Below are 11,424 nucleotides of genomic sequence, written 5' to 3'. Positions count from 1 at the left end.
ACATGAGGGACAGTACTGTTCGAAGACAACCACTGCATGCATATGTATGTATGGAGGTGATGTGTGCATGCTGTTTGAATACCATGCACAACATTGATGTGTCGCGTTGCGTCAAAAATCATACAGTTCCCAGACAGAGATCGGATTATGACATGTCGTGGTGCACTGCCCCTCCACCCGCTGCCACTTTGGCTCGGTGGGAGGGATTCATGCCTACACATGCATGTGCTCAAACTATATCATGTCATCCCAAAGCATGACCTATATACCGTAATATAATCCAAAAAATAATCCCCTCCTGAGTCAAAATAACCTCTCTCGTTGTCGATCAAAGTAGTGATGGACCAAGCGGGCCCACAGATGGAAAGCATCGATATCGCTGGTAACCGCATGAATGGGTGCCGGAGGACAACCGCCATTGCTTTGCATGTGGGCCAAACATAACTATGGAGGTGTGTGTGGTTGTGATGTTTGAATACCCAAACTGCACATGCCTCGAAACCCGTAAAGTCCCCACACAGAGCGAGGTTCTTGAAGTGTAGTATATATGCTGGTCCTCTTCCCCCTCCTCGACGCATACTATATGCTCCTACCATAATACAAACCAAAAAGAACCCTCCTTGATGGTGAAATTAATTAACCTCTCCTGATGTAGGTCAAAGTGATGCATGCATATGGAGGACGACCTCGCAGGCCCACAGATGGAAGCGTCACACGTGATTGTCCTAGGATAACCAACGCCTGCACATGCATGTGGCCCAAAGAGGTGCCGTGTGATGTTTGAATAGCCAATGCACAACTTTGATGTGGCATATATATATATATATATATATATATATATATATATATATATATATATATATATATAGCAGGTCTATGCTATCTTTATATTATAAAAAGGGACAAAAAACAAAGAGTTACACTGTACAAAAGGCTTGAGATAAGCCAAAAGAACAAAAAAAGAAAAGGGAAAAAACAGGGAAAAAACTAGCTATTACAATTACAACACAAGATTATCAAGCCAAGAACAGTAGGCAGCAGCATAGCTCTTCTTAATTCTAAATTTGAGTAGGTTTAGCTCCTCCAAGAAGATAGCTTTCCATCTGTGAATGCTAGGATTAATTGTTTGGAAAATCAAGTTGTTCCTTGAGATCCAGAAAGCCCAAGAAGCAAGGATAATTATTTCCATGAAAAATGGCACATCAAGTTTCTGCTTGAGATCAAGAAAAGCTTCCATAACTGAAACATTTGCCTGTCTTGAAGGGCATATCATGTCCCAACACTGGGCTGCAAAAGGACAGGTCCAGAAAAGATGTTGGAGAGTTTCCTCCTGTGGGCAATTGTTGACAGCACTATATAGCCGGTCTATTCTGCTAATATTAGCAGAATAGTTATTCTGATAACACTTCCGCACTGCACGCTCAACAGAAGCGAACTACATTGTCTTTACGTCATGCACTGCAATGCTTCACGGGTGAACTGCTTCATTTTCTAGTGGTCCGCCCGCGTTTTCTGTGTGCAATCGGGTGTTGCGGGATGATTTAGTTTGTCTCTGCATCTCATTTGACCTTTATTCTTTCTAATTTACAGGAAAAACTACTAGAGTGCTTGCAAATCGAGCGATTTTGGCAAACGAGCTTTCTCTGTTCTTTGGTGTTCGCGTCGGATGCGATTTTTTTGTACTCGGATCTTGTTTGTTAGTAGGAATTCTTTGATTGCGTTTGTTTTAATTTGTCCGTTCACTCTACAATTTGTTAATTTTTAGGAGTTAGTTTTCAATTCCTGTGAATTTGATTGTGTGGGCGGGTGAGCTTCGTCCGCTCCTCTGTTCTTGTTGATTTTTTGGATTTTGTGCGTCCATGCGTGTTTGAATCTTGTAATTACTGTTGCTATAGGTTTGAATTCATTGTATTGCGGGTATAATCATCATTTTTGAATTGCAATTTATAAATGGAAGCTGATGTTATTCGTCCAGTTGTCGTGTCTTCCATGTAAATTTTTACGGGTGTATTTTTTAATAGTTTAGTGGTTGGACAATTTTTAGGCGAGTTATGGAAGTGTGAGTGAATTGACACCTTTGTTAGTCTACCACATGTCTAGATTTCTATTGCTTTAATTTTATTTGTTGTAGTTGTGGCATACATTGTAGTACACTACATTTTCGTTAGTAGTGTACTTCCTTGTAGCTGCATTACAATGGTTATGGCAGCTTATGAGATTTCTCTTTTCTTAAACAGCATTATGTGCTCTAGAGGACTGCATAATATGCACTTTCGTACTACATTAGCAGTATGGTTAATGTTCTATTCTACTATTATAATAGGTGGTCAATTATATGCTTGTGTTAGCTGAATAGTTATTATAACAATTTTTTTGAACTGCATACTATGAGAATTCTTTCGAACATCATATGTTAACTGCAAAGTTTCGACCATTCGCATTTCATTGTTACTGTTCAGAGGACTACTTTTTTTAATATTCTGGGACCACACTATGTGTTTGAGAGAATTGCATTACTGCCATCAGCAACTTGTCTAAAGAGGGCGATAAAATGATGCAGTTGAGGTTGTATACTTTAAATAGGCATCGTTCAAAGTGTGTGATGGACATAATTTTAAAAGCATGCAGCATAAGCAAAGCATTAGAAATATGCCACTGATGGCTTGCTTCATATTAGACAGCCTAGAGTGCAAATATTGTAAACTTGAGGGAGTCTTCTTCTTTGTAGAAAAACACCATGGCCATTTCTCTGACCTCAAAGCCATTCTGGGAGACAAAATCTTTCCAACCAGTAGTTATGTTGATGCAGTCTTCAGGGTCAATGTGGTAGTCAGCTTGCATGTCTGCATACCCATTCTTGTGTTGTGTCTCCAAAGTAACCTTCCCTGAACTCGGAGCAGGAAATTTTATTGTGGATGGCAGTTTCTGCATTTTGGAATGGGTGGAAAAATAATTTTATAAGTAAACAGCAAATGTTTTTCTTTATACTTAGGATGATCTGTTTATGTTGACTTAAATACTTACATATATATGACTGCTATTTTCTAAAGTAGTTGTAATGTATGAACAAACTTATATACGGAATTGACCTCTAGTTTTACTAGGATATATATTATACTGCAACATGCTTGTAATGCAAGGTCAGTTACAGTGTACTTCACCAGCATGTTAAGAGAACTGCAACGCTGATCTACTGACCCTCTTTTTTGTTCGTGTGTAGGGGTTATGATCTAACTAGTGTCGATACCTGGTGTCGTACTGAAGAAAAATAGGTGGAAGCATCTAGTCTTAATAGCTAACAAATCTAAACAACAATACAAAATCTGTTTTGTATTTTGTTGACACTACTGAACAAATTGATTGAACTATATATTCAGATGTGGATTTGAAGCCTAGATTATGTCAAAAATTGTGAGGGGAAAAATATACCCAAGTTTCCTGCAGATCTGCGGTTGTGAGGCGATGAAGAAATGGCGCCCGAAACCCCCTATTGGGTATCACCAGGCACCTGAGCATGCTGCACCACTCGGTGTTGGTGAGCTCTAGACCTTCTGCGTACACGCATGTGTCCGCTACCGGCGCCATCCTTGCCAAACACCCGCACTTACAGTCCATGGCAGGTTCAGTGGAATTTCAGAGAAGAGCTGGGGATGGGATGAACCCTAGATCTATGATTTGAAGAAAAAGAGCAACGGGGGGAGGAGTTGTGCTAGTCTGGAGCACGAATGGATACGTTTTTATGCAACCAATTGAGCAACGGAAGTAATAAATGTTGTGGTTGGTGTTAGGTGGTGGATTGGTTATGATTCAGTGTACGCGAATGCATTTGAGAAGCAACAGGACTGCTTAGTTGAAAATAGCGAACTGCATTGTCATATGACGACGAACTGCGGAACGCGTGGTTGGGCTTGTGTTTGTGGAGTGGTATGTGGGATTCTTTTAAATTTCAGTGGCCTCTCTTTTGTCTATTGGGCCTGTGTTCGAGGAGTGAAGACGCATTGGGCTCAAGTCGGCCTGTGAGCATGGCTGGTTCCCGGTGCGTTGTGTGTGCAGCCTAATGTTTAGTCCCACCTCGCCCGCGAAAGGCGCGGCCGACCTATTTAGAAGTGTTGGCGAGGCAGCCGTATCGAACTCCTCTGGTTACTTATTTGGGCGCTTTTACACGGCGCTCTTTGCTCTATGCTCTCTAACCTGTGGGCCCATGTGTGCCCGGCCCCATGCATCGTGGCTTAGAATGACTCGCTTACTGTGGGCGTAGATCCACTACGAGACTAGCTGGGGCCGGTTGCACCTGGGTGGTCAATTTTTTTAAATATTTTCTCTCATGTATTTTTTCCAATGTAGGGGCGTACACTACTTAGTAAATCATCCGTGCACTGCATTGATCAGGGTTCTATACTGCATGTGCACGCATTCCGTACTACATGTACATTTCCATTTTGTTTTCATGTTTTTGCTCTTATGTATTATTTTTTCAAATGTAGGGGCGTGCACTGCTTAGTAAATCATCTGTGCACTGCATTGATCAAGGTTCCATACTGCATGTGCACGCATTCCATACTACATGTACAGTTCTCATTTTTGTTTTCGTGTTTTTGCTCTTATGTATTCTTTTTTCAAATGTAGGGGCGTGCACTGCTTTGTTGGGTATGTGTAAACTTCATTCGACAGAGTCTGTACTGCATTTGTACACATTTTGCACTGCATGCGTCCTATTTGCACACTGCATCTTATTTCGTTTTGTGCACTGCTCGAATCTAATGATACATAAGCAAACAACAGAAAACAAATTATCACAAGCATTCTGTACGACAAGTTCATCATCAGCAAACTAAGTTCAACAGAAAGCAATCTAACATAATCAAAGTTCATCATTACAAGCGATTCTGCATGACAAGCAAACTAAGTTCAGCAAAAGCAAATGATCACAAGAAAACTAACGATACATAAGCAAACAACAAAAAGCAAATTTGATGATAATTATAAAACGACGCTAGCATTGTTGGCTCTTGGCCGGCACCATCTTCTTCTTCACCAGTTAGCGTCTCCCCATCCCCAGCTGCTCCTGGCGCGCTTCTTGGGGGGCTCCTCCTACTCCAGCTTTGCACGGCGAAGCCCATCCTGGGTGAGGGTGATGGGGTTCCATATCTGGTAAGCTGCGTAGGCGTCCTTTGCCGCGTACTCGATGTGCCTCATGGACAGAGGCAGGGTGGCCCTACGCTTGTGTTCGTCGTCGGTGATCTTCTTCTTCCTGTTGTTGTAGTAGTCGTCGATGAGCATGTCGGAGATGTCTCCGAGGGAGTCCAACTCCTTGGTTGCCTCGGGCACCCTCCACTCCTTCTGGATGTCGACGAAGTTGGCGACCTCCAAATTGACGCGCTCTAGCCTGGTTTTGTCGCCATCGATGGAGAAGCCTACAAAGGTGTGCCTAGGGTCGGCGAGGAAGTTGTCGAAGATGGTGCACCTTTCAGCGGCGCTCAGTTGGAAGAGCAGCACCGGCTGAGTCTTGCCAATGGAGAGTTGGCAGAGGGTGGGTTTCTGCGTCGCTTCAGGCTCGTTGTTGTACTCGAGATCAATGCCGACGATCTTGTGGCGCTGGAGGCTGAGGTGGCGCTCGTACTGCGCGAGGGAGATCGCCATCTGCTTCTTGTCGTTGGTGTGGATGACGTGCAACTTGGTGTTGCCGTGGTCCTCCACGCCCTTGTACTCGTCGGTGAACGCCATCGCCGGTAGTAGGGCTTGGTGTTTTCTGTGGAGATCCATGTTATGGAGCGATTTGGTGGCAGTGCAATGGATACTTGTGTTGTTGTGGATGAGAAGGCCTTTGGCAGGGGTCTGAATTTAAGGGGAGGGCGGGGGGTGGGATGGCCGCATCGGATGAACTGCACGATCTCGCTGACGATGCAGTTGTGCAGATCGTGGGTTGGTGTTGTGTCTGTGATCGTGGGCTTGTGGCGATGGAACCGCTCGGATTGGGTGGTTGTATGCGAACGTGGTTTTTTTTAACGTGGTTTTATTTTATTTTTGATCAGTAAATTTTTTTAACCACCACTTTCTGTGCGAACGGGCATTTCTCATGTTTATATGTATCCTGCGTGTTAACGGAACTGCATTGGTTATCGCTGTGCACTTCATCGTCTACAAAAGAGAACTGCATTTTGTCTACAGGTGTGTACTTCACCATTTTTTGCGTATCCTTGCTGCAGCCTCCGAAAAAAGTACAATGTATTCCGCAATTTTACGAGTTTTTCGCTGTCTTCTAGACCGTGTATTTATTCATGTAGGTAATCCAGAACTGGATTGCTATACCATACTGCTTCGTGTAACCAAATGCACTGCATTTTTTTAAAGCTGCATACTGCATCTGTTTTTGCGTGTACTTACTGCAGTCCCTGGTACGGGAGGGGTAGGGGGGTTGGGGGCCCCCCTTTTTTTGTTCTTGTGGCACTTATTTGAAGGTATACTTTTTTTGGATGCGTTTTCCTAACACGCGCGTTGTTTTCTATTTTAACTTGTTTTACGAGCTGCATCTATTTTATTTTGTTTTACCATCTGAACTTCATTGTTCTTCATAGAGAACTGCATCATGTGCGTTTTGATGTAGTCTGTCTTATTTTAGCCGGGCCATTTTTGGGCCGGCCCATTTTATGTGACCCTTTTCGACACGCGGGCCTCCTACTTGTCCCTCCCAGGCAACCCCACCGCTCCGCTGACAGGGAGAGAGACCGAGAACAATCCCCTCTCCTCTCTTGCAGTTTCTCCCGAGGCATCTCTCCCTCAAGCAAAACCGCCGTCGCCCGAGGAACCACCGCCCTCAAGAGAGTCCTTATTCCTGCATTCCGCGTCACCGTCCGCTCCACGAGTCCTTCCCGCTGCGCTTCGGCGGCCCTTTCCTCTCTGTTCTCGTTGCCGCCCCTCCCCCCCACCCCCCGCCCGCCGCCGCCGGCGTTCATCCCCTTTTTTATGGTATGTTCCACTTGGCCTCGGTCCTGATCGTCCCCTCGTCTAGTTTTGTGATTCTCGTAGTTGTTGTTGCTGTTTTTGCTTGTGTAATTTTTCGGTAGGCAGGCGATTTTACGGTTAGAATCACGTTTGACGTGATTGGTTAAGGTTATGAGGTTGATTTGTAATAAGTACTTTTGCGTGTCGAACGCTTCATCTTTTTGATGTGTTTTGTAATAAGTACTTTTGTGATCTGAACCTCTTCAGTTATTATTCTGAACTTCGTGATGCCAGTGAGCTAACTGCATTTTTTACATGGTCTTTGGATCAAAATGTGTCAATGTTTACTCTAGACTGCTATATATATGGTATACTCTATACACCATTCCTCTTTACATGGTTTAGTTGAAGAACTCATAGTCAGCGGGAAATTTATGTTTACACAAAATTTAAACTAATACATAAGTCGTACAAATAAGCAAACTGCTATGTATATGATTAATTTATTGAAGTTCTTCTATTTGGTCGTTAACCTGTTGCTTCTCCACGGTGACTGCAGCGTGTCTAATGTCGCACTTTCTTTTGTTTTCCATGGCGGTGTTGCTGGTTCTTGTCTGTGCACCGTTGTGTTTGTAGCCCCTCACGTGCTGGTTGATGGCGGCTTTTGTTTTTCAGCGTTGTGAACTGCATCCTTCTTTGCTCCCCGTGTGTTGGTTGATTGCGGCTTTCCTTTTCCAGTGTTGTGAATAGCATCCTTCTTTGCTCCCCGCGTGCTGTTGATTGCGGCTTTTGTTTTCCAGTGTTGTGAACTGCATCCTTCTTTGCTCCCCGCGTGCTGGTTGATGGCGGCTTTCGTTTTCCAGCGTTGTGAACTGCATCCTTTCGTGGTCCTACCTTGTTTTTTGAAAGTGGTGTCGTTCTAGGTTGTTTCTCTACAGCAACATTCCCTTGTGGTCGTACTGTTGGAATTGTTTCTTCATGTTCTTCGTCCTCTTCACTCTCTTCTTCCTCTTCCTCCTCTTCATCATCTGTTTCTTAATAAGCCACTCCTTCTTCAGTTTCTTCATGTTCTTCGTCCTCTTCACTCTCTTCTTCTTCCTCCTCTTCTTCATCTGCTTCTTCATAAGCCATTTCTTCTTCAGTTGTGTCACCATCTTCTTCTTTGATTTCATCTTCTTCTTCTTCCTCATTTTCTGATCTTGTTCTTTTGGGCAGGTTCTTGAATTGTGTATCTTCCACTTCTTGCAGATGCTACAACGTCTCGGTTTCGTCCATTTCTTAGTGTTGTGAGTGCAATTTCTGTTTGGTTGTGCATCGCCATGTCCTCGTTTTTCTTGTTCATGTCTTTTTGTACATGTCCTGGAATTGTGGCCACTCATTTCATTACATGTCTTGCACCTTCTTATTCCCAGTGGGTGACCATCACTGTGCAGCTCAGGCTGTGGCTTACTGTTTTTGTCATCATTTTTCTCCTTGCATGCAACCTTTTTCTGGGTTGCGTCGCCCCCTTTCTTCCTTCCTCTTGTGTTTGAAACAGGAGGTAGAAGAATTGTTTATTTTTTGATAGCACCAGTTGCGTTGTGTTCGGTATTTTCTACTTGCTCGACATTATTGTCATGCTGGGATTTCTCTGCTTGCTTTAGTTTTGCTGCTTCTTCTTCTTCTTCTTCTTCTTTGTTGAGCACATCAACTTCCTCGATCAGTGCCCTCATACCAGACAACGCCCTGTGGCACCTAGCATCGAACCTTGTCGCTCTGTTTGCAAGGTCCATCGCTGTTTCTGTCAGCAATTTTCTACGGCAAAAAAGCGAGCTTCCATCTCGTGCTGTTTGTTCATAGTCTCTCCTATCAAACGTTGCATTTGATCTTGCATTACGGGTGCATCTTTTCATGATGTACACCTCAGGAATTTTGAGTACTCTCAAATGAGAAAGCATGCATAACACATGGACGCAAAAGAGCCCTGCAGACAACACATGATTTCTTTGTTTTGTAAGTGAACTGCATGAAATTAATAAACACATATTTTTTCGTTATTTGTTCATTTTAAAGAAGTGAACTTCATTTGGTTTTGTGAATTACTCATGCATGTGGACTTTTAAAGTTCAGTAAGTGAGCTTTCGTGCATGACTATTAGAAACTAGAATTTTTTTGCTAGGAGTCGCACCTGTGTGTGTCCAGAGTTTGCACTCACATTCGTAGACACCTTTCTTTTCATCGGCGACCACTTGGAAATTATGCCTTGCCCAGTCAAATGCATCCGATCTGTTGTAGTGGTGTACAAGATACTTTGTCCGGTTCTCAGGGCACCATTCTGCTCTGAATGCAGTGCTACGGTAGAGTGTTTCTTTGAAATCTGCAAACACTGCCCTTGTATACACTTTTGATAGCTGAACTTCGAACCCAAATTGGGTTGTTGTCTTTACCTCTGACTGCATGATCAGAAATGCACTGTTACAAACCAGAGAAATGAAAAAATTGTTTGTTTTTGTAGTTATATTTTAGCAGTTTTCGATTGACATTTTGTTTACCTCATTTGCTACTGTCTCTGCGTGCTCGATTGCCTTCCTGGTCTGAATGCACTTGTCCACCTGCTGCGCAAACAGATGGAGATCATGCTTCTCTTTGACAAAGTTTTTCTTCAGTATGCGGTTCATGCTCTCGCTTCTCTGCATGGAAGTCATCCGAGCATAGAAAATTTCCTTGTAGTAAGCCAAGATCCACTCATGCCTGTCATCCCACAGCGAATTCATCACTTCGTCGTTTTGCAAGTTGTATCTCTGAATGAGGTCCTTCCATGCTCGTTCAAATTCTGACGTCATTAGTGGGTGGTTCAGCACCGCATTCAGGTCATCCTTGAGTTTCTCATGCGCCCTATACAGCAAGGTGAGGTGCTCTTTGTACTTCTTCATGATAAGCCACCGACACAACTTATGCAGTGTATGTGGGAGGATAGTTTTTAATGCTGCCTTCATCGAAGAACACTGGTCTGAGAAGGCACAAATAGTGTTTTTATTAGGTTGTTTGTGTGTGTGTGTGTAAGATAGATGGAAGAAATATAAGTGTACCAAACAAACGTAAGTATGCAGGGTTTTTTTTGTACCTGTGAGCATGCAGATTGGTGGCTTGTTGTTCATACACCTCAGAAATGTTTTGAAAACCCACTCGAATGATGGTATTGTTTCATCTCGCACGAGGTCAACAACAAATATGGTGCTCTGTAGATGATGGTTCACTCCCACGAAGACTCCCTGCGGCATGTGGAATTTTTTAGTTTTATACGTCGTGTCAAATGTAACTCTCCAAAATCTTCATACAATCCTTTGCAACTTGCGTTGGCCCAAAAGACGTTTCTTACACGGTTATCTGCATCAACGTCATAATCATAGAAGAACTCTGGGTTTATCTTCTGCATCTTCTCGAAGAAATCCAGAAGTTTCTTAACGTCATCTTGGGACTCTTCTCTGGCAAACTTTTGTTTCCTGCATTTTCAAACGCAATGCAAACTCATCTCATCAAACAGGAAATAATCACCGACAGAATGCTCAAGTGATATGCTCTGTGATGTGCTTACTTGTTTACCCAGTCGCGGCTAGTATGTCCCATGTACTGCAGACCACCGGACATACGTGACAACGTTGACATCATCTGAGTGTGTGTGTGGTTGTCCAGTCGCATGTCTTTCACTAACTGGTCTATCAAAGGATCGTCTTTTTTGTGCGATCACATGTGCAAAAGCATCCCGGGGCTTTCCAGCATCTTGTGATTGTGGTTGAGTTCAACCATTTCTATAAAAAAATTGCCATCCTTGCTCTTTTTGACTCTAATCTTTGCCTTGCAGTCAATCCTTTTTGTGATAATCTGACACAGTCTGCTTGTGGGTCCCTTCTCTTGAGCAGACAATGTAGGCATTTGTCCTGTGTTTTGCCCACTTGCATAATTGTTGTAGAAGTCCCATGCCTTGTCGTATGTGGTGAACTTCATTCCAGTGGCAGGTATGAGGTTCAGTGGCATGTTTTTATCCTGCATTAAGTGCAGTGCTCTATGAGATAATTTGTTCTGTTCTGTTTTTTAAATACGAGGAGTGCATACGAGTTTAATAAAGCATTGCAATGTTCCTAAGTTTTCAGAAGAATCCAATGTATTAGATGCTAGGTCAAACCTCACAAGAAATATCAGTGTGCACTGCAATGTTATCTGAATGGACTGCAACTATTATTATTATTTTCAGAACATAAAGTTACATGTGTGTAAAGTCTTTCACCCGATGGTGTTTGCAGCTCGCCGAGTTGTATTGGACATGGCGGGGTTATAGCAGATCTGTGTAGTTGAGGATCTCGCGGCGGCAATAGAGAGGAGGATTTGTACCTGTTGTTGACTTTTGACCGAGGCACCGTTGGTGGTCGCAGTGTCGAAGTTCATGCAGCAGGTCTGCTTGGAGCTCTGTTTTTGGTGCAGCAGGTGGACGCTGAGCTATGTTTT

The 11,424-nt window shown here is 43.3% G+C and overlaps 2 protein-coding genes across 2 annotated transcripts; both read right to left on the bottom strand.

Annotated features, from left to right (window-relative positions):
• Positions 1–5,091: 5,091 nt before the first annotated feature.
• Positions 5,092–5,724, bottom strand: LOC141027885 (uncharacterized). The gene has a single exon (XM_073505477.1). It carries the CDS (start codon positions 5,722–5,724, stop codon positions 5,092–5,094), a length of 633 nt encoding a protein of 210 aa, XP_073361578.1.
• A 3,296-nt stretch (positions 5,725–9,020) lies between these two features.
• On the bottom strand, positions 9,021–10,569 carry LOC141027884 (protein FAR1-RELATED SEQUENCE 5-like). Its single transcript, XM_073505470.1, has 6 exons — positions 10,517–10,569; positions 10,301–10,424; positions 10,046–10,193; positions 9,474–9,931; positions 9,137–9,374; positions 9,021–9,037 (listed from the first exon to the last, which is right to left on the bottom strand). Exons 1-6 carry the CDS (start codon positions 10,567–10,569, stop codon positions 9,021–9,023), a joined length of 1,038 nt encoding a protein of 345 aa, XP_073361571.1.
• Between the last annotated feature and the right edge of the window lie 855 nt (positions 10,570–11,424).

The sequence above is a fragment of the Aegilops tauschii genome, chromosome 1, assembly GCF_002575655.3.
Source record: "Aegilops tauschii subsp. strangulata cultivar AL8/78 chromosome 1, Aet v6.0, whole genome shotgun sequence".
Taxonomy (NCBI): domain Eukaryota; kingdom Viridiplantae; phylum Streptophyta; class Magnoliopsida; order Poales; family Poaceae; genus Aegilops; species Aegilops tauschii.
This window is presented reverse-complemented; position numbering and strand designations above follow the sequence as displayed.

Excerpts from the sequence above, each read along its gene's own strand:
- LOC141027885 (XM_073505477.1), bottom strand. The coding sequence starts at position 5,724 with ATGGCGTTCACCGACGAGTACAAGGGCGTGGAGGACCACGGCAACACC.
- LOC141027884 (XM_073505470.1), bottom strand. The coding sequence starts at position 10,569 with ATGTCCGGTGGTCTGCAGTACATGGGACATACTAGCCGCGACTGGGTA. Across the intron at positions 9,932-10,045 it reads ACCAATCTGCATGCTCACAG|ACCAGTGTTCTTCGATGAAG; the intron begins GTACAAAAAAAA and ends GTGCCTTCTCAG. Across the intron at positions 9,375-9,473 it reads CAGAGACAGTAGCAAATGAG|TCAGAGGTAAAGACAACAAC; the intron begins GTAAACAAAATG and ends CTGATCATGCAG.